This window comes from Hypanus sabinus, chromosome 8 (genome assembly GCF_030144855.1).
Source record: "Hypanus sabinus isolate sHypSab1 chromosome 8, sHypSab1.hap1, whole genome shotgun sequence".
NCBI lineage: Eukaryota > Metazoa > Chordata > Chondrichthyes > Myliobatiformes > Dasyatidae > Hypanus > Hypanus sabinus.
In genome coordinates, this window is record NC_082713.1 from 74,046,129 (window position 1) to 74,067,083 (window position 20,955).

Sequence of the window (20,955 nt, forward strand, 5' to 3'; positions counted from 1 at the left end):
CTGCACAGCCGTCTCAGTGCACTGGCTAGGGTAAGTATCATGTAATTACAATGGCTCCACTAGTTTGGCTGCAGCCACCAAGATGCGGACCTGTTTCGTTTCTGCAGAAGACCTTCGGCGCTCACTCTGATGCTGAGCCAGGTCTTTTCCTTCAGTTTGTGAAGGTGCTGGAGAAGGCGAAGGTCAACGCGGAGCGACTGCTCTCCCCTCTACCGGTGTCTGGGAACTTACATTTCTAAATGGAAGTGTGCAAGTGAGTTTCTTTTTAGCCATCGCCTTGGCGGACGACACGATGATAGTTTTGAATTTACTAATATCACTAATTGGGAAATCTGCCGGTCAGTCCGGCGGCTTCCCTGTATACGCTTATTTCTCCGATAATCTGTGTTTAATCACAGTAGTCACTTTTAACGTGATCAGTTAGTGTGTTCCGAGCGGTCGGTGTGTCTATTGTAGGCATTTCTCTCACATTCGGAGGTCAACGTGTATATGAACAGCGTTAATTTATTGCGGCCGGTCAGTACTGTAGCGACTGAGGACCACTGCCTGATCCGATCTATCACCGCCACCGACACTGCCCCAATACAGCAGCGTATCACACCTGGTGGAACCACTGCCTCGCATTGTGTTCCTGATTTCTGTGTGGAGTTTGCCCATTCTCCCTGTGACTCCACGGGGTTTCCCCGGGTCCTCCGCACCCCCCTCCCCAGCCCCAGGGCATGTTAATTGGCCGCAGTAAAACTTGCACGTGAGTAGTAAAATCGGGGAGAGTTGATAAGAGTGAGGGGGAAATACAACAGGATTCGTGTGCGATTAGTGTAAATGGGTTCTCGATGGTCAGTGTGGGGCAGTGAATGGCCTGTTTCCAGGAACCACAACAAGACGTAACAAAATTGTTCCACGACATTCGCTCGGCTCTACGAGTCTCGGACTCTTTGCGGACTTCTATTCAGAAACTCTATTTGCTTGCGGTTACTGTTTGCACTTTTTTCATCGCACCTTCCTGTTCGACGGACTTATTGTGGGTTATTTTATTCGTTTATTTTCTTATACACATGATGTGTTTTTTAATTCTCTGCATTTGAGGGTTAGAGAGATATATGCGGTTTGTATTTGAGTTTCCTTGTTTTGTGGCTGCCTGTTAGGAGAATGTGACAATACTTTGAACTTTGAAACTTTGAAAAGTGCTGCAGCATAAAAATCATTGTGGAAAGTTGCAGCGACCCCACAGAGATCATTCCACACACAGCAGCTGACGGATTCCAGCCGGCAGCGCCAGTGACGAGACTTCTGGTTTCTCAGCCAGAATGAACCAGAGGTCCCTTGATGAGAATGATCAGAATATCCGTGGAATAATGGACTTCAATCAGGAACAAGATGTTCCTGAGCAACACACTCAAAATGTTGGAGGGATTCATCGGATTAGGCAGATTCAATCAGCAGTTGGTGCTTCTGGCCAAGGCTCTTCATCAGGGCTGGATAAGATGGCGGAGGTGATAGATGGGTGTGGGGGGGGGGGAGTACACACTCGCAGGTGATAGGTGGGGAGAGAGTACACACTCGCAGGTGATAGGTGGGGAGAGAGTACACACTCGCAGGTGATAGGTGGGGAGAGAGTACACACTCGCAGGTGATAGGTGGGGAGAGAGTACACACTCGCAGGTGATAGGTGGGGGAGAGTACACACTCGCAGGTGATAGGTGAGAGGGAGAGTACACACTCGCAGGTGATAGGTGGGGAGAGAGTACACACTCGCAGGTGATAGGTGGGGAGAGAGTACACACTCGCAGGTGATAGGTGGGGGAGAGTACACACTCTCAGGTGATAGGTGGGGGGAGTACACACTCGCAGGTGATATGTGGGGGGAGTACATGCTCGCAGGTGATAGGTGGGGGAGAGTACACACTCTCAGGTGATATGTGGGGGGGAGTACACGCTCGCAGGTGATAGGTGGGGGAGAGTACACACTCGCAGGTGATAGGTGGGGGTGAGTACACACTCGCAGGTGATAGGTGGGGAGAGAGTACACACTCGCAGGTGATAGGTGGGGGAGAGTACACACTCGCAGGTGATAGGTGAGAGGGAGAGTACACACTCGCAGGTGATAGGTGGGGAGAGAGTACACACTCGCAGGTGATAGGTGGGGGAGAGTACACACTCGCAGGTGATAGGTGAGAGGGAGAGTACACACTCGCAGGTGATAGGTGGGGAGAGAGTACACACTCGCAGGTGATAGGTGGGGGAGAGTACACACTCTCAGGTGATATGTGGGAGAGAGTACACACTCTCAGGTGATAGGTGGGGGGAGTACACACTCGCAGGTGATAGGTGGGGGGGAGTACACACTCGCAGGTGATAGGTGGGGGGAGTACACTCTCGCAGGTGATATGTGGGGGGAGTACATGCTCGCAGGTGATAGGTGGGGGAGAGTACACACTCTCAGGTGATATGTGGGGGGGGAGTACACGCTCGCAGGTGATAGGTGGGGGAGAGTACACACTCTCAGGTGATATGTGGGGGGGAGTACATGCTCGCAGGTGATAGGTGGGGAGAGTACACGCTCGCAGGTGATAGGTGAGAGGGAGAGTACACACTCGCAGGTGATAGGTGGGGGTGAGTACACACTCTCAGGTGATATGTGGGGGGAGTACATGCTCGCAGGTGATAGGTGGGGGAGTACACACTCGCAGGTGATAGGTGAGAGGGAGAGTACACACTCGCAGGTGATAGGTGGGGGAGAGTACACACTCTCAGGTGATATGTGGGGGGAGTACATGCTCGCAGGTGATAGGTGGGGGGAGTACACACTCGCAGGTGATAGGTGAGAGGGAGAGTACACACTCGCAGGTGATAGGTGGGGAGAGAGTACACACTCGCAGGTGATAGGTGGGGAGAGAGTACACACTCGCAGGTGATAGGTGGGGGAGAGTACACACTCGCAGGTGATAGGTGAGAGGGAGAGTACACACTCGCAGGTGATAGGTGGGGAGAGAGTACACACTCGCAGGTGATAGGTGGGGGAGAGTACACACTCTCAGGTGATATGTGGGAGAGAGTACACACTCGCAGGTGATAGGTGGGGGGGAGTACACACTCGCAGGTGATAGGTGGGGGGAGTACACACTCGCAGGTGATATGTGGGGGGAGTACATGCTCGCAGGTGATAGGTGGGGGACAGTACACACTCTCAGGTGATATGTGGGGGGGAGTACACGCTCGCAGGTGATAGGTGGGGGAGAGTACACACTCGCAGGTGATAGGTGGGGGTGAGTACACACTCGCAGGTGATAGGTGGGGAGAGAGTACACACTCGCAGGTGATAGGTGGGGGAGAGTACACACTCGCAGGTGATAGGTGAGAGGGAGAGTACATACTCGCAGGTGATAGGTGGGGAGAGAGTACACACTCGCAGGTGATAGGTGGGGGAGAGTACACACTCGCAGGTGATAGGTGAGAGGGAGAGTACACACTCGCAGGTGATAGGTGGGGAGAGAGTACACACTCGCAGGTGATAGGTGGGGGAGAGTACACACTCTCAGGTGATATGTGGGAGAGAGTACACACTCGCAGGTGATAGGTGGGGGGGAGTACACACTCGCAGGTGATAGGTGGGGGGAGTACACACTCGCAGGTGATATGTGGGGGGAGTACATGCTCGCAGGTGATAGGTGGGGGAGAGTACACACTCTCAGGTGATATGTGGGGGGGGAGTACACGCTCGCAGGTGATAGGTGGGGAGAGTACACGCTCGCAGGTGATAGGTGAGAGGGAGAGTACACACTCGCAGGTGATAGGTGAGAGGGAGAGTACACACTCGCAGGTGATAGGTGGGGGTGAGTACACACTCTCAGGTGATATGTGGGGGGAGTACATGCTCGCAGGTGATAGGTGGGGGAGTACACACTCGCAGGTGATAGGTGAGAGGGAGAGTACACACTCTCAGGTGATATGTGGGGGGGAGTACATGCTCGCAGGTGATAGGTGGGGAGAGTACACGCTCGCAGGTGATAGGTGAGAGGGAGAGTACACACTCGCAGGTGATAGGTGGGGGTGAGTACACACTCTCAGGTGATATGTGGGGGGAGTACATGCTCGCAGGTGATAGGTGGGGGAGTACACACTCGCAGGTGATAGGTGAGAGGGAGAGTACACACTCGCAGGTGATAGGTGGGGGAGAGTACACACTCTCAGGTGATATGTGGGGGGAGTACATGCTCGCAGGTGATAGGTGGGGGGAGTACACACTCGCAGGTGATAGGTGAGAGGGAGAGTACACACTCGCAGGTGATAGGTGGGGGAGAGTACACACTCTCAGGTGATATGTGGGGGGAGTACATGCTCGCAGGTGATAGGTGGGGAGAGTACACGCTCGCAGGTGATAGGTGAAAGGGAGAGTACACGCTCACAAGTAATAGGTGGGGAGAGAGTACACGCTTGTAGGTGATAGGTGGGGGAGAGTACACGCTCGCAGGTGATAGGTGGGGGAGTACACGTCCGCAGGTGATAGGTGAGTCTGGGTGGGTAGGGAAGTGGAAATGGAGTGAGGAACTGGGAGGGAAGAGGTGGAAGAGGTACGAGGTTGAAGAAGGAAGGGACAATGGACAAGAATCGGAGAGTGGTGATTGGCAGGTCAGGGGAGGGGTGACATTGGGATGGGGAGAAACGAAAAAAGAGGAGAAGACGAGGGGTGAGGTTACCACAAATTATAGAAAATTGATGTTTTACCATTAGGTTGGAGACTACACAGATGGAATATGAGGTGTTGCTCCGTTAGCCTGCTTATGGACTGTTCTTTGCAGTAGAGGAGGCCAAAGACTGACATGTCAGTGTGGGAATGGGAAGTCGATTTGAAATGGGTTGCCTCTGATAGATCTTGCCTTTTGCAAGTGCTTGACAAAGCGGTCCCCCAATCTACGTCGGGTCTCATCAATGTAGAGACCGCAAAAGATACAATACATTACCTCGACAGATACCCATGTAAAGCACTGCCTTATCTGGAAGTAGTGTTTGGTGGCCTGAGTGGTGGTAAGGTAGGAGGTGTAGGGGTTAAGTCCCAGTGGGGTGGGGGCAGATTAGTGGGGAAGGACAAGGGAGACCCGTAGAGATTGATCCCCGAGGAAAGAAGTGGTGGGCAGGAGAGGGTAAGATATGCCTGGTGATGAGGTTCTGTTGGAGATGTCAGAAGTTGCGATGAATGATGAGCTGGATATGAAGATTTAATGGATTGCTAAGTGAGAACAAGGAGAACCCTATCCCTATTACATCGGGGGAAGGACGTGGGGAAAATTGAGAACAGCATCAATTGTGGTGGAAAGGAAACTCCATTTTCTGAAAAAATGAAGGACATCTTGGATGTTCTAGAATGCAAAGCCTCATCCTGGGAATAGATGTGGTGGAGTCAGAGGAACCAAGAGAAGAGAGAGGCATTTTTACAGGTGACAGGTTAGAAAGAGGTTTAGTCATGATAACTGTGTGAGTCAGGGGGTTTGTAAAAGTTTTCCATAAATAATCTGAATCCATCTCTAGTCATTTCCAACAGGCTCGATCTTCACAAGAGTCCTTGTCCACTCATCCCTCCTCCTGGAACTTAACCCAGCAACCGTGACAAGTGCTACTTTTGAAATATTGAAATTTAAGAGACTACTAGACAGGTATATAGAGGAATTTAAGGTGGAGGGTTATATGGGAGGCAGGGTTTAAGGGTCAGCACAACATTGTGGGCCGAATGGCCTGTACTGTGCTGTATTGTTTTTTGTTCTTTGTACACCTCTCTTCCCTCACACCCTTTCAGAATCCCAGTCAGTCCTTACAGTGCTTCACCTGTGAGTCTGTCAGGGTCATCCATTGTATCCGGTGATCTTCGTGCCGCATCTGTATCGGTGAGACCCTGATGCAGATTGCGGGACCTCTTCAACCAGCATTTTCGATCCGTCCTCTGCAAAAGACAGGATCTGGCGGAGGCCACCCATTTCAAATCGACTTGCTATTCCCACACTGACATGTCTGCCCGTGACATCTCGCAATTCCACCATGTGGCCAAATACTGGTTGGAGAAGAAAACACCCCATATAGTCTCCCACGTCATGATCGGTACATCAGTTTCTCTAACTTTCCCTCTTCCCCCCCACCCAATCCCCGCACCATTTTTTTTTTGTTTCTTCCCAATGCTAGAGTCCCTCTCACGTCTGTTATCCTCCTCCTCACACCTCATAACCTGCCCGTCACTTCCCTTGGGTTTCCCACCTCCTTCCCTTTACCTCACTGTCCTTTCTTCATGGTTTTTTCTTCTTTAGCCCTTAACCTCTTCCATCCATCCTGTCCCAGTTTTTCACATCGCCCACCCTCTGGCACAGAGCCGCTTTGCCCTGAACTGGTCTCACCCATCACCTGCCAGCCCATACTCCCCACTCCCCCACAGTTTTACTCTGCATTCTGCCCCTTCCATTCCAGTTCTGATGAGGGGTCTTGGCCAAAACATCATCTGTTTAATCCCCTCATAGATGCTGCTTGACCCGCTGAGTCACTGCAGCATTTTGTCTGTTGCTGAAAATTTCCAGCATCTGCAGAATCTCTTGTGTTACTAGATATTCCTGGATAGGAAACTTTACCATAGCCAAGCAAGAGAGGTGGATCTAATGTCATTTGAAAACCCGTCACCTGATCTGATTGGCATCTTGATTAAGCTATGTAATGCCTCAAAAAGTTTATTCTAATTTAGTTAAAATTCAAATTAAAAACTGTGGTAACTCACGAACTAATCATCATTCTCCTCCCCCCCCCCCACCCGTATGCCTTATAGAGTTAACGAGTCATATGGAGCAGATTATTCTCCCTCTGTATATACCTTATCGAGTTATTGAGTCATACAGCCCAGATTGTTCTCCCTCTGTCTGTATCCCATTGAGTCATTGACTCACACAGCCCAGATCGTTCTCCCTCTGTCTGTATCTCATTGAGTCATTGACCACAGAGACAGGTCCTCCTGCTGTCTGTGATCATGCTGACCTGGCCCATCTACAATAATTCAGTTTGTCTGTGTTAGGCTTCAATCCTTCAATGATTTGCCTAGTTAAGTGCCTGTCTTAATTCCTTAGAAACATAATGATTGTATCTAGCTCCACCACCCTCTCTAACAGCACATTCCATATATCAACTACTTTGTTTTTTTTTAATTATCTTACCCCATAGACCCCCTTTAAATTGCCTTCCTCTTGGCTTAAAACTATGTTGGGTATGGTAGGGTACTCTGACTTTCCACTCTACTGTGCACTCATAATTATATTAATATAAGGCTCCACCCCTGCCCCCCCCCCCCCCCCACCTTAGTTAGCCTCTTTAGCTCTTTAGTTCCAGGAGAAACAAGCTTACTCTATCCAATCTCTCTCTGCAACTAAAATCTTCCCATTCAGGCAGCATTACATTAACAAAGCAGTAACAAGGCCACCCACAGAAAAAGCTGAAATTGGATCTAAAATTGCCTGAATTGCATAATACAGAAGAGTATTCTCTATTGCATGTTTAAGTGACTGAAGTCTGTAACTAGGACTCAGTAATCAGTCCCTGGGGTTTTGTAATATATGTTTATAATTTAGACCTATACATAGAGAGGATGACAAAGAAGCTTAAAAGAAAAATGATAATTGCCTGTGTTGTTGATAATGAGGTGGAAGGCTTCAAATCACAAAGACATATAAGTGATCTTCCTAGTTGGACAGGAAATAGCAAAGGAATTTAATCCAGAGAAGTGTGAGGAGTTGCAACAGGAGAAGGGAATGTAGAATAACTGGGAGGAGACTGGGAAGTGTGTTGGAAAGGAATAGTCCTCGAGCCAGAAGGATGTATCAGGAGTTTAAAAAGCACCACATGTTTTCCTTTATTAGACGATGCATCTAGCAGAGCAGCAGGGGAGTTATGCTGGTGCTGTGTATAACACATGCTAGTTTGCAGCTGCAATATTGACAGTTTAGTCCATCACCTTACAGGAAAGATGTGACTGTCGCAGCAAAGAGTGCCAAGCTGCCGGGAGTGGGTAGTTGCGGCTGTGATGAAGAACTGGACAAGCTGAACTTCTTGAACAAAGAAAGTTGACAGAGATTTAATCGAGCTGCATAAAGTCAAAAAGGAGCTGGAGAAGTTGGAGAGGAAAGACTCGTTTCCTTTACTAGAGTAGCCAAAAGTCAGGGACGTTGACTTAAAATACCTGGGAGAAATACTAGAGGGGTGATAAAATGTTTTTTTCATTCAGAGAATGCTTAGGAGTCTCAAACTCTCTACTTGAAGGGGATGGCAGAGGAAGGAGCCCTCAGCACATTGAAAGCTACTTGGATGTGCACTTGAGGAACAGTGACCTACAGAAAAACGGGTCTCTGGCCAGAGGTGGGGATAGGCTAGATAGTGACTCTGTTGATTAGCATGGAAATAATAAGCTGAATAATCTCCTGTGATGCAGTAATTTCCTATAGTTCCTTTGATCTGCCACTCTCCAATTCCGTATACACAGTCTTTCCATATTCTAACTGTTATTTTCACTGTCTAAATATTTATCAATTAGTTTTCAAGCATGACAATTTGGTTATGTTTGTGGTACTGGGAAGGCAGGTGGCCGTGAAAAATGCACATGATATACAGAGAGGTAAGGAACAAACGTGCTGCTGGTTACTTGGCTTGTAAATTATCTACCCAAAAGGCCCTCTCACACTATGCTCTGTACGTAACACACAGAGAAGTTTGAGAGCAGCTCTACAGGGGCAAACTGTACATGAATACATAACATATCCCCTTTCCCTTTTTTAAAGATTTCTTCCACTTCCCATATACAAGACTGGTTGCTGAACTATTAACATTTAATGGAGTATTGTCACATTGAACCAACAACAGAAAAACTAAGGAAAGAGGGTAGACTGCCTCTATCCCCAGACATAACCTTGGGGATTATAGGTGGCGTGTTGGAGATACATCTCTACCAAAGGAGGTCCAAGGTGCTCCTTCCCTCCACTAACCTTTAGGTAAACATTTGGCTCCCATCAGTGTCATGGGAAGCCAGGGGAGTAGTTGGCACATAGTTGTATGAGTAACTGGTGCATATCATAAGTCCTAGTTATGCGACTGATTATTGATATAGACAATCTATGAAGAGTATTGGTAATAGCTGGGGTCGCCCGTCTTGTAAAGACATTGCCCGGGGAAGGCAATGGCAAACCACATCTGCAAAAAAATTTGCCAACAATCATGGTCACGACCTTGATTGCCTACGCCACACAGCATTACACATAATGAATGAATAAATTATTCTGCCCATGTGCTGAACGTAACTAGAGATTCAATCTGTCTGGAGGCCACCTGTTCCTGTGAGGGTACTGACAACCTAGGGATGACACTAAAGTCAGTTTATCTCTTGGTGGTGTAAACGTAGATCTTGGCTTGAGTACCGCATTTTCGGTAGTGGGCACCTCAGAAAGCACTGGTACTGGGGGAGCACTGGCTATGTCATTGGACCTTAATGAAGGTTCTGCCACTGTTGTTTCAGAATCACGTCCCATTTTTTCAACTGGATCTGGATTTGTCAGTTTGTGTTCGTTTTCAGTAGCCTCAGAAGTGGAGAATAGCTGACCAACATACCTTATCCAGATGTTGTGGTTACAGTTTCCACTGAGTATGGCACGGGACCAGTTTGTGCCACCATGTCCACAGGTATCCACTTTGTTTCAGAGATGTATTTCCGGGCAACTACTCTCTTTCCTGCTGTGAAACTTCTGTACTCTGCATTGGCACATCTCTCTCCTTGGGGTTTCTGTTCATTTGGCACAATCTGTTTTGTGTTTGGGAGGGGGGGGGGTCTAGGCTAATCAAGCTGGGTGCGAAGCTGTCTTTTCATCAGAGCAGTGCCTGGAGCCACTTTGGTGTAGTGTGAGATGTGTTGTGGTACGTCAGCAAGAAGGTGCTAAGATGCTGGCTGAGAGATCTACTTCCTACTGAAGTCTTGAGGCATTGTTTCATTGCTTTTAAAAATCATTCAGCAAGGCCATTCGTGACTGGATGATATGTTGCTGACTTGATGTGTTGAATACCACTTGCTTCCCTAAATGTCTTGAATTCTTCAGACAGCAGTTATGGGCCATTGTCATTTACAAGCTGTTGAAGAAGCTAAAGATGGAATGTACTCTTCAATGTGTTTTTCAGATGTAGTGCTCCTCATGATGGCAACCTTGGGCCACTTGCTGTGTGTGTCCATTATGATTGAGAACATGTGGCCTTCTACGGATCCTGCAAAATTCTCCTCCATGGTGCTTCAGGCCATTCCCATGGATGCAAGGGAGCAAGCTGAGGAACAATTGTGGCATGCATTGGCCTTATCTTCAGTGGTTACATCCATTCCTGGCCACCAGAAGTAACTGCATGCAATTTACCACATGCACACTATGCCACAGTGTCAAGCACTTGCTTTCTTAATGGGGGAGGAATGACAACATGGTAGCTCCATAGTAAACATCCTGCTTGGACTGTGAGCTCCTTCCATTGAACCTGGTAAGGGTTCAATTTCATGGTAGCCTCTCCTTTCTATTCATGAGTAATCATGTCCACCACTTTAGATAGAACAGGGTTTGTACCTCTGTGCTTCCAGACTTGTGCCACAGTTATCAGAGCTGTATGTACCTCTTTGAAGTAAAAGATCTCTGTTGCAGATGGCTGTCGAACTGTTACAGCTAAGGCAGATCTAGATAGTCCATTAGCATTCGAATGGTGCTCAGACCTCCTGTACTTTATATTGTACTGATGTGCAGGTAGTAACAGAGGCCAACGTTGCGTTTGACTAGCAGCCAGGGAAGGAATGTCTGCATGCGGACCCAAAATTGACATCAAGGGGTGATGATCGGTCAGTAGTGTAAAGGGAATTGATGTAATTTCTTAACTCCAAAGATAGTTGTGAGCACTCCACACTCAATCTGGGCATAGTGGCTTTCTGCCTTGTTTAATGTCTTTGCTGTGAAAGCAATGGGACGCTCTCCACCTGACGGCATGAAGTGTAAGGTAACTGCTGCCACACCATAGGGTGATGAGTAATTTGCTAATTATCTCTCTCTCTCTCTCTCTCTCTCTCTCTCTCTCTCTCTCTCTCTCTCTCTCTCTCTCTCTCTCTCTCTCTCTCTCTCTCTCTCTCTCTCTCTTCTCATGACATTGGGAAGCTGGGTGGCCGTGAATAGCTCACACGAGAGACGGAGAGGTGAGGATCAAACATGCTGCTGTTCCCTTTACTTGTAGGTCATCTACACAGAATGCCTGCTCACATTGCGTTCAGTACGCACACACACAGAAGCTTGGCAGCAACCCGTAAGGGTCAAAATGTACAGGACCATGTACAGTGGTTCTGAGAGTTGAAGATCTCATTCTTAACCGATGTTGTGTGACCTACAATGCTGTTTCATCCTTAAAAGTAGTAACATATTGTCGATCTTGCTTCAATTTACAGTCACACTTGAGTCATTTAAGGATGACAAGACAAGCGGATCTCATAACTAGTAACAACCCGCCAGCCCGTTGTCTGTCGGTGGAAACGGGAACCGGTGAAGACATGCAGAGCTGTCAGAGTGCAATCAGCAGGTCCGTACACTTTCACAATGACAGTTTACAGTTTATACAAAAGATCTTTTTTAAATATGGGAAAGTTGGAAGCCATTGTTGGAGGTGTATCAGGCTAATTTCAGGGATCAAGCGGTTGGTTATCCTGTCAAGAGAGGCCAGACAATCTGGGTCAGTATTTCTTGTTGTTCAGAAGGATGAAGAATGAACTTATTCAAGCATACCCTGTAAAATCACAAGGGAGCTAGTCACAGTAGCTGTTGTGATGTTTCAAACAAGCGGGAAAGTCATGAACAAGGGGACATCATTGCAAAATAAGGAGCCGGTCATTCAAAGCTTTCCAGAGAGTGGAAAATCTCTGGAATTCTCTGCCCCTGAAGGTGGTGGAGCCCAGATGATTAGAGATATTTAAGGTGGAGGAGGAACATAGAACATGGAGTTGCAAGTTCAACCATCCAAAGAGTTTCAATTTACACCTTTCTGGACCGACTCTCTGGTCAACCCAGCTATGCATCCTGTCAATAACCCACTATAATTTATGATAACATTCAACATGACATCTCCAACTTTAGTAACCCACCCTTCTACTTCCTCATTTAAGTCATCTCAAAATCACAAAGAGCAGGAGTCTCAGAACAGGTCTGCATGGAACACCACTAGTTATGGATCTCCAAACAGAATATACTCCATCTGCAACTACTCTCCGCCTCCTGTAGACAACTAAATTCTAAATCCACACAGCAAAGGTTTCAAGGATCCCAGGCTTCCTGACTTTCTGAATGAGCCTGCGGTGGGGAACCTTGTTGAACGCCTTACTAAAATCCATACTGTGTACACCACATCCACAGCTCTACCGTCATCAATCTCTTTTGGCACTTCTTCGAAAAAAAAATCCGGCTCATGAGACGCAACCTACCCTCACACAAAACCCTGCTGACTATTCCTAATCAGACTGTTCTTCTCCAAATGCTTGTAAATCCTCCCTCTAAGAATCCTCCCCAACCATTTGCCCACTACTGATGTAAGACTTATTGCTTTACATTTAAGGTGAATGATTGAGAAATGGAGGTGGATGAGGTTCTGGCACAGAGAGGAATTGATCAGCTGTCATGCAATTGAATGGCCGTAAAGGGCTGAAGGGACGAGTGGCCTATTTGGCTCACATTTCTTTATGCACTTGTGTACTTCAGTCTCTGAAACAAACATTGTACCCATTTACCAGTTCAGGCCATTCCCTGGCTGCCACGTAAAATGCTGTCCAAAGGATCTGCACACTTTGATGCTACTTCACCACAACGATAATTTCACTGGAACTGTACAAAGTCCAGGTCCTGATACAGTTCAAACCATGGGGAGGGCTGCATCTCCAGTTCAGACGGTGCTGCTGGGCTGGAATGAGGATGGCCTAGGCAAGATGTAGATGAACAAGGGTCCAATGGAAACAGACATCTATCAATTTTTCAGAGGGACCTTCTTGATTCATGAGCACTCTGGAATCTTGTCCCTCCCTGTACTGTATGAGCAAGCAGCACACTGGAGTTTGGTCCGTTCACTGCTGTGGCATCCAGGATGAACGATGTAACATCTCTCTGTTGAAGGTCTGCCTCTGATGATGCCAGTTCAGAGCTGCAAAGGGTGGCTGCAATGGACCACCGAGGAACGGGGTCGCATAAGTCATTCCGAGGTCAAGGGGCACTGTCCAGGTAAGCAGTATAACAGCTGGAACATCATCCATGCATCCTGTGTGTCGCTCACACTCATAACCCCCTGATCTCAAGCTCACCATCTCCTGAGGTGATTTGCACCTTCACACACACTGTCACACCCTGATGCAACCCACAACTCTCATTCTCTCATCAAAGGATCCGTACATTGTCAGTCTGTTATGTACACCCTTTCACCACATTTGCATGTACACTTGCAGGATGTACACAGTAGGAATGCTAATGAAGAGCGTCCTGTCCATAGTCACTGAATGCAGCTCAAAAGGGTGATGAAGAAGCCATGTGACATGCTTGCATTTGTAGGTCAGGGCAATGAATATAAGAATTCCAATGTTATTTTGTAACGATACAACATGCTGTTTAGGCTCCATCAGGACTATTGGGTGCAAATTTGATCATCGTACTATAGGAAGGATGAGACTGTGCTGGAGAGAGTGCGGATGAGATTCCCCAGGAGTATTGCCTAGATTGGAGGACTTTGCTTGTAAGGAGAGAATGGAAAGGATGAGTTCTTTTTCCTCGAAGTGAAGGAGATCAAGAGATGACCTAATAGAGGCATGAAACTTGGAAAGGTTTAGGGAGAATACTTTGTAGGAATATTTTCCCAAAGTTGCGAGTGTCTAAAACAAGAGGGCTTAGGGTTAAGATGACGAAGAACAATTTTAAAGGAGGTTGTGGTTCCAGGCATGACAGATACAGTCACGGTGTTTAGACAGGCACTTGAAAGCACAGGCATAGAAGGATATCCTAATGTGAGCAACTGGGATTAGTGTGGATAGGGTTAATGGTTGTTATGGATGGAGTAGGCCAAAGAACCTGCTTCTGTGTTTTACGTCTCTGTGACTCTTCTGGGTAATGTTTGATCTTTGCTTATTTTCTGATCCTTATGGTTCTTCTGGGAGTCAGGAATGACGAGCAGTCTTAATTGAATTGACTTTATTTCTTACATCCTTCACATACATGTGGAGTAAAAATCTTTACATTATGTCTCCATCTAAATGTGCCATGTGCAATCATAGTAATTTATAATAAGTAGAACAGTCAATGTCATATACAGTGTACTCAAGTCAGCGTGAGTTCATCAGTCTGATGGCCTGGTGGAAGAAGCTGCCCTGGAGTCTGTTGGTCCTGGCTTTAGTGTTGTGGTACCACTTCCTGGATGGTAGCAGCTGGAATGGATTGTGGTTGGGGTGACTTGGGTCCCCATTGATCCTTTTTACACACCTGTCCTTGTAAATGTCCTAACTCATGGGAAATTCACAACTACAGATGCCCTGGGCTGTCTGCACCACTTTCTGCAGAATCCTGTGATTAAGGGAAGTACAGTTCCCATAGCAGGTAGTGATGTAGCCAATCAGGATGCTCTCAATTGTGCCCCTGTAGAAAGTTCTTAGGATTTGGGGGCCCATGCCAAACTTCCTTAACTGTCTGAGGTGAAAGAGGTGCTGTTGTGTCTTTTTCACCACACAGCTGGTGGGTACGGACCATCTGAGGTCTTCGGTGATGTGGATGCCAAGGAACTTGAAGCTGTTTACCCTCTCAACCCCAGATCCATTGATGTCAATAGGAGATATCCCATCCCTATTCCTCCTCTAATCCACAACCAGCTCCTTTGTTGTTGTGACATTGAGGGAGAGGTTGTTTTCTTGACACCACTGTGTCTGAGAGATGACTTCTTCCCTGTAGGCCACCTTGTTATTGTTTGAGATAAGGCCAATTCTAATGATTGTTTATCTTAGAGAACAAACAAACACACAAATAGTAAGAAAACTAAATGGAGAGCTGAGAAGCAATGTTATGAGATGAATGAATGGCAAGGAATGTGAAGACAAAAAGAATAAAGATGGTGCCTCTGAAAAATATATCACCTTTATAGTTAAGTTAAGAAAATTCCTTAGATAGGGATAAACTAGTTAACAGGCTACATAATTAAAACAATTACATCACGAGGGTAATCTAATACTTAGCCAATGAAAAATGAGAAAGGTGATAAACCGTTGGTTTAGCAGCTATACCGCTTTCTGCCAGTGGGTGGGGATGAACTAGCACGTACTGTGAAAAATACATGTTTATTAAAAAGCACAAATCTTATAAAAAGTATTATTTCCAACAGCAACTCTTCCTCCCATGAGCACTCCTGCTGTTTTCTCATTCTATCCAACACTTCTGCAGTGTTAAAATTTCTTTATCACACAATCTGTTCCACTCTCTTTCTCATGGTTACACCAGCAATTACTGACCATCTGACATTCACTTGCCACCATATTTATTTTTTAGGATAGTTCACCTGGTTGTCGTCCTGAGGGAATGGGCTCACAGAAGCCTTCATGAACAAGACAGGCGACCAGACTCTTTCCTGGAGCGCTTCCGAGGTCCAGTTTTGCGGGACGTGGCCAGCAGGGCGTGCAGCAGCCCGGTGCAGGACGATGGCCAGACAGGAAAGAAAAAGTAAGTCAAAAGTGCTGTGGCTTTGAAAGGAAAACAAGAAGCATTGGAAATACTCTGCAGGTCAGGCAGCACCTGTGGGGGAGAAACAAGGGGAAGGTTTCAGGCTGATGAACTGGAAAGTTACATGATGTGCTATCAGCCTGAAACAGTTACTGCCCGATGTGTTGAATACCCTCAGGATCACCTGCTTTATTTTCAGTGGGAAAATATCCTTCATTTTAAATCCAGATAAAAATAGTCAAATTTTAATGAGATCTCAACTTTCTGGGTGGGTTGGATTTACAATGAGGCAAGATGGTAATGCTCGTCAGTCAGAAGTTATTAAGGCTGGAAAACCAAAACAGAAACAATAACTTGAATGCAACTAGTGCAGGTAAATCCAGTGAATTAAATAAATCTAGTATAAGGCCAACAAAGGTGACCGTGAAATTGTTGTTGTATAGCCCAGTTGGTTTATTACCGCAGTTTAAGAAGGGAATGGCGGAGTGGTACAATAGATCTATTGTCTCATGGCATCATTGATCCTGACATTGAGTGCTGTCAGTGTGGAATTTGAATGTTCTTCCTGTGATTACTTGTTTGCCCCAGGTGCCCTGGTCCCTCCCACACTCCAAAGACATGCAGACTGGTAGGTTAATTGGTGGCTGTAAATTTCCCTGAGTGTAGGTGTGCGTTGGAAATGTTGAGAGATTAGAAAATAGGATTAATGTACAAATGGTCAGTGAGGGATCAACGGACCAATCGGCATTTATCTCCACTGTATCTCCCTAGGCCTGAGGAAAGGAAACATTCAATCTTTCCACAGCTGAACCTGGGTGTGATTTCAGGCAGAAGACAAAGAGGACACTCTTCTATAAAATGTTACATGGATCAGCTGATGCAAAGTTCAAGGGCAACTAGGAATATGTCATGAATATAGGGTTTGTCAGTAGAGAGAAGTTGAGAGGAATCCTGAGATCAGCTTTAGTGATTAGCTTTATTAACTGCATTTGTCACATGTACAATGAAACATCACATGTACAGTGATGTATGTTGTGTCCATCATGCACCAGTACATCGCTCAGTGCAGCCTGCAAGGGTCACTGTGCTTCCAGTACCAACATAGCATGGCCACAACCTACTAACCCTAACTGTAACCTGTACTGTGTGAGGAGAGCAGAGTACCCACATGTGATCATGGAAGAATGTTTAAACTCCTTCCAGACAGTGGCAGGAATTCAGCAGTGCAAAAAGAGAGAAGAAGTCGTGAGGTAGTGTTCGTGGTTCAATGTCCATTCAGAAATCAGACAGCAGAGGGGAAGAAGCTGTTCCTGAATCACTGCTTGTGTGCCCTCAGGTTACTGTGCCTCATCCCTGATGGTAGCACTGAGAAAAGGGCATGGTCTGGGTGATGGAGTCCTTAGTGATGGATGCCGCCTTTTTGAGGCATCATTCCTTGAATATGTTCTGGATTCTGTGGAGGCTAGTGTCCATGATGGAGCTGACTGAGTTTGCAACTTCCTGCAGCTTATTTTGATCCTGTGCAGTGCCCACCCCCCATACCAGACCATGATGCAGCCAGTGAAAAGGCTCTCCATGGTACACCTGTAGAAATTTGCGTGTGTCTTTGAACATACCAAATCTCCGCAAACTCCTAATAAAATATAGCTGCTACCGTGCTTTCTTTGCAACTGAATCAATATGTTGGGCCAAGGATAGATTTTCAGAGATGTTGGCACCCAGAAACTTGAAATTGCCCACCCTTTCCAGTTCTGATTTGTTGTTGAGGACTGGTGTGTGTTCCCTTGTCTCCTTCTAGCCTAATCGGCGATTGCTGCTGTAAAGTGCTGTGCTAACCACTATGCCACCACGTCACCCATTTGACTTTCAGATACCTTCAGTGTCCCCACACTGACACAGGTGGACAGTAATATCATGCATGTGTATGAAAGTATGTGGTCAATATACCACCAAGTATTTATGGATAGTGTGTGCCTATGTAATGAACATTATGTTAAAACTCATTATGTGTTCTTTCCTGATTCAATTCAGGGCATTCGCATGTGCGTTCAGAGACAAAGGGAGGCACTGCACACATGTTGAGGGCCACAAGAAAACACTTTATTGGAACAAGCACAAATGCAATACAGAAAGAAAAACAATTATCTACAAACAGACAAATAATACTTACCAGCCCCTGAACGAGCTGATCTGCAGACTGCTGACAAACTTCCATACAGCCTCTCTTTGGTCTCTCTCTAACTCTGACTGGATACACCCTAACCCTCTTCAACATACTTGTCCCTATCTTCTCCAACTCTTAGCACTAGCACTGTTGCACTCTGGCCTAAGACAAAACTCCCCTCCTTCACAAAAAACTGCCCCTTTTTATACTCTTTAAGATTCCTTCAAAGCATAACGTAATTATCGCCCTTGTACTTCCCCAAACATTCCAGTGCATTTGGCACCTGCACCTGCACAATGATTTCACCTTTCACACAAGTGTGCTTTGCACCATTATCCACTAATATGGCTGTAGACTTATACTCCCCTAGCTTTCCCAAAACAGTGCCGTGGACTGAACTGAACTAAACTGTGCCTTGACATTCTATATTCAGTGTTTCTCGCTCTCTTTTTTGCTGTTCACATAATGTATTTGTGTGTTGGGTGTTTGATGTTTCTTTGAACAAGTTCCATGGTGTTTCTTTGTGTCATGGCTCTCTGTGGGAAAAGCAATCTCAGGGTGGTATACTGCAAGCAAACTTCAACAATAAAATACCTTGACTTTGAATCTTGGACTGGTTCTCAAAACAAACCTATTTCAAGATAACACCATTTTGTCTTAAGGGCTTCCATTTATTTTAGCATATACCAGGGAGGAATCACATTTATCTCTTTCCTTACTGCGTAGTGTCTGAGAATACATAGGAGTGTATTTTCTTTTCTGTGAATGAGAGTAGGAACAGTGGTTTTATGTGTTCATTCGTCACAGAAAAGAAACCCACTAACAACTTGTGTTTGTCTGTTTGTGATTGAGAATACATGGAGACTACGTGTTTATTAGTCCGTGATTGAAAAATATCTGGTCAAACAGAACTATGGAAATAGCCCTTCAGCCAATCATCTCCAGGCCTATCTTTATGCCTGTGTGCACTAATTCTGTTTGCTCACATTGGGACTTCATCCTTCTGTGTCTTGCCTATTCATCATATATGCAAGACGGCACCAGCAAACAACATGACCAACAGCGACGTCCTGCTGACAGTTCACAAAACTACTTCTTTTATTTCCTTTTCTTTTAAATATGACTCTGTGACTAAGCTGTGCGTGATTGGAACCTGTGATTTACATTTTGATGATGAGTTTTGCGCCAACTGAGCGATTTGGCACTTTGCTGTCTCAGGAGATTGATGAGTTTTGGAGCAGAGTGCAGCCTGGAGGCCAGGTATCCTGGTCGACTCCATTGTTTCTCTAAGACTGAGGCGTCAAGAGTGCGAGCCCTTGATCAACTCCATTGCTTCTCTCCGACTGTGATGCCGAGGGTGCGAGAACATAATTGACTCCATTGCTTTTTTCTGACCGAGATGTAGCGTAAGGTTGGGGCCAATGAAGATGAGAGCAGAGACCAGGCGGGTGTTCAGTGCTGTCTGCCTGCAATTGACCAGTCTCCCTCTCTCTCGCTAGTGGCTGTCAGAGGAAAGTGCAGGAATCTTGGGATCCAGGTTGCCAGGATTGATCGGTGAGGCTGTGAACTCATTTTGTGCGACTTTGCAGTTCATGTTGTGCGTCTGACAGGATTCTGGTTACTATTTTTTTAAAACCATATTTTAGTGGTTTAACCAGGGTGATTGACCCAGACTGGGGTGCTCTGGTGAGTAACGACCCTGTGGCCTGCACTGGCTAGCGGCGCAGTGCTGAACTGAACCAAACTGAATGCTACTTCTCTGATGTTTGATATTCTGTGTGTTGATTGATCGCTTTTTGCAATCTGTTATTTTATTTCATGTATTGGGTGTTTGATGTTTCCTTGAACAGGTTCCATGGTGTTTCTTTGTTTTGTGGCCACCTGCAGAAGGATGAATCTCAGAGGTGTATTCTGTATACATATTTTGATAATAAATGGACTTTGAATCTTGAAGTACTATCTAAATGCCTCTTAAATGTTTATCTGATTCCATCACCTCCCAGCAGCTTTCTCCAGATATCAACCACTCTCTGCATAAAACAAAAGAAATTCAAAACTTCTGCCTCTCTTCTTAAAGCTATGCTCTTCTTCCCACCCAAACCACAGGAAATATATTCTGTTTTATGCTATCTGTAAGTCACTTAGATATTTCTCTAAGGTTTTTCCCTCAGCTTTAATCACTTCAGGAAAAAAAACCCTATGTGCTGTGAACCTGATCTGTTGAGAATCTCTGCCTCCACAGATGTTGACTAACCTGCTAAGCTTCTCCCGCAGTTTGTTTTTGCCCCATGTGTTTATTTATCTCTGAATGAGAAGAAATGGATTATGTGTTAACATGTTATTGAATCAATTCAGATGGACAGAGAGTGTCCATTACATTTGAGTGAAAACATAGGTTATAATTCATATCTTTGACTTGTGTTTGTTTAAATAATTACAATTGTACTGTGTGCATTAAATAAAACTTTTCTGCCTTAAGTTAACTTGACTGTGCACTGCTCTCACGTTTGCAGGAAGCATTCTGTGTTTGTGATCGACCCAGCAGAGGACTTCTATTACCGATGGCTGGTTGTCACTTCATTGCCTGTTCTGTATAACTGGTGCTTTCTTCCTTGCAGGTAACTCCTACTTGGGACTGAGTAATGTCATGTTACTGTGCTTTCTCCTTTACATTCACTCAATGTGACACTTTCACCCACAGGTGAATATTTGCATGATTGCACATTTGAACTGAAAGAGATCAGATTAAAACAGGTCTGGCAGGTCAGTCTGGGTGTCTATGAGGCACTGTGAACTATCAGCAGCATCAGAAATGTTCACTACTACGGTCTATAAACCCACAGACTGGCATATCCCTGTTTGAAACATTTACCTGCAATCTCTACTTTCAAATACTAAGAACAATTATGCAGGGAACAATCGCCATCTGCATGATCACTACCAAGTTAGAACCCATCATGACCTGACAGGTTTGAATTCCAAATCCCCCTCTCTGGGAGCACATGGAAGAAATAGAAAGAGGAGATAACTCTGTTGGAGTGC

The 20,955-nt window shown here is 45.9% G+C and overlaps 1 protein-coding gene across 1 annotated transcript in view; it reads left to right on the top strand.

Moving 5' to 3' along the window:
• Positions 1 to 20,955, top strand: part of LOC132398227 (cyclic nucleotide-gated olfactory channel-like) — a 28,223-nt gene continuing 7,268 nt past the window's right edge. Inside the window, 5 exon segments of the mRNA XM_059977355.1 lie at positions 1 to 30; positions 11,468 to 11,598; positions 13,176 to 13,280; positions 15,579 to 15,765; positions 20,431 to 20,531. Of these exon segments, the coding sequence (XP_059833338.1) occupies positions 11,489 to 11,598; positions 13,176 to 13,280; positions 15,579 to 15,765; positions 20,431 to 20,531 (503 nt within the window). The 5' untranslated portion in view covers positions 1 to 30; positions 11,468 to 11,488.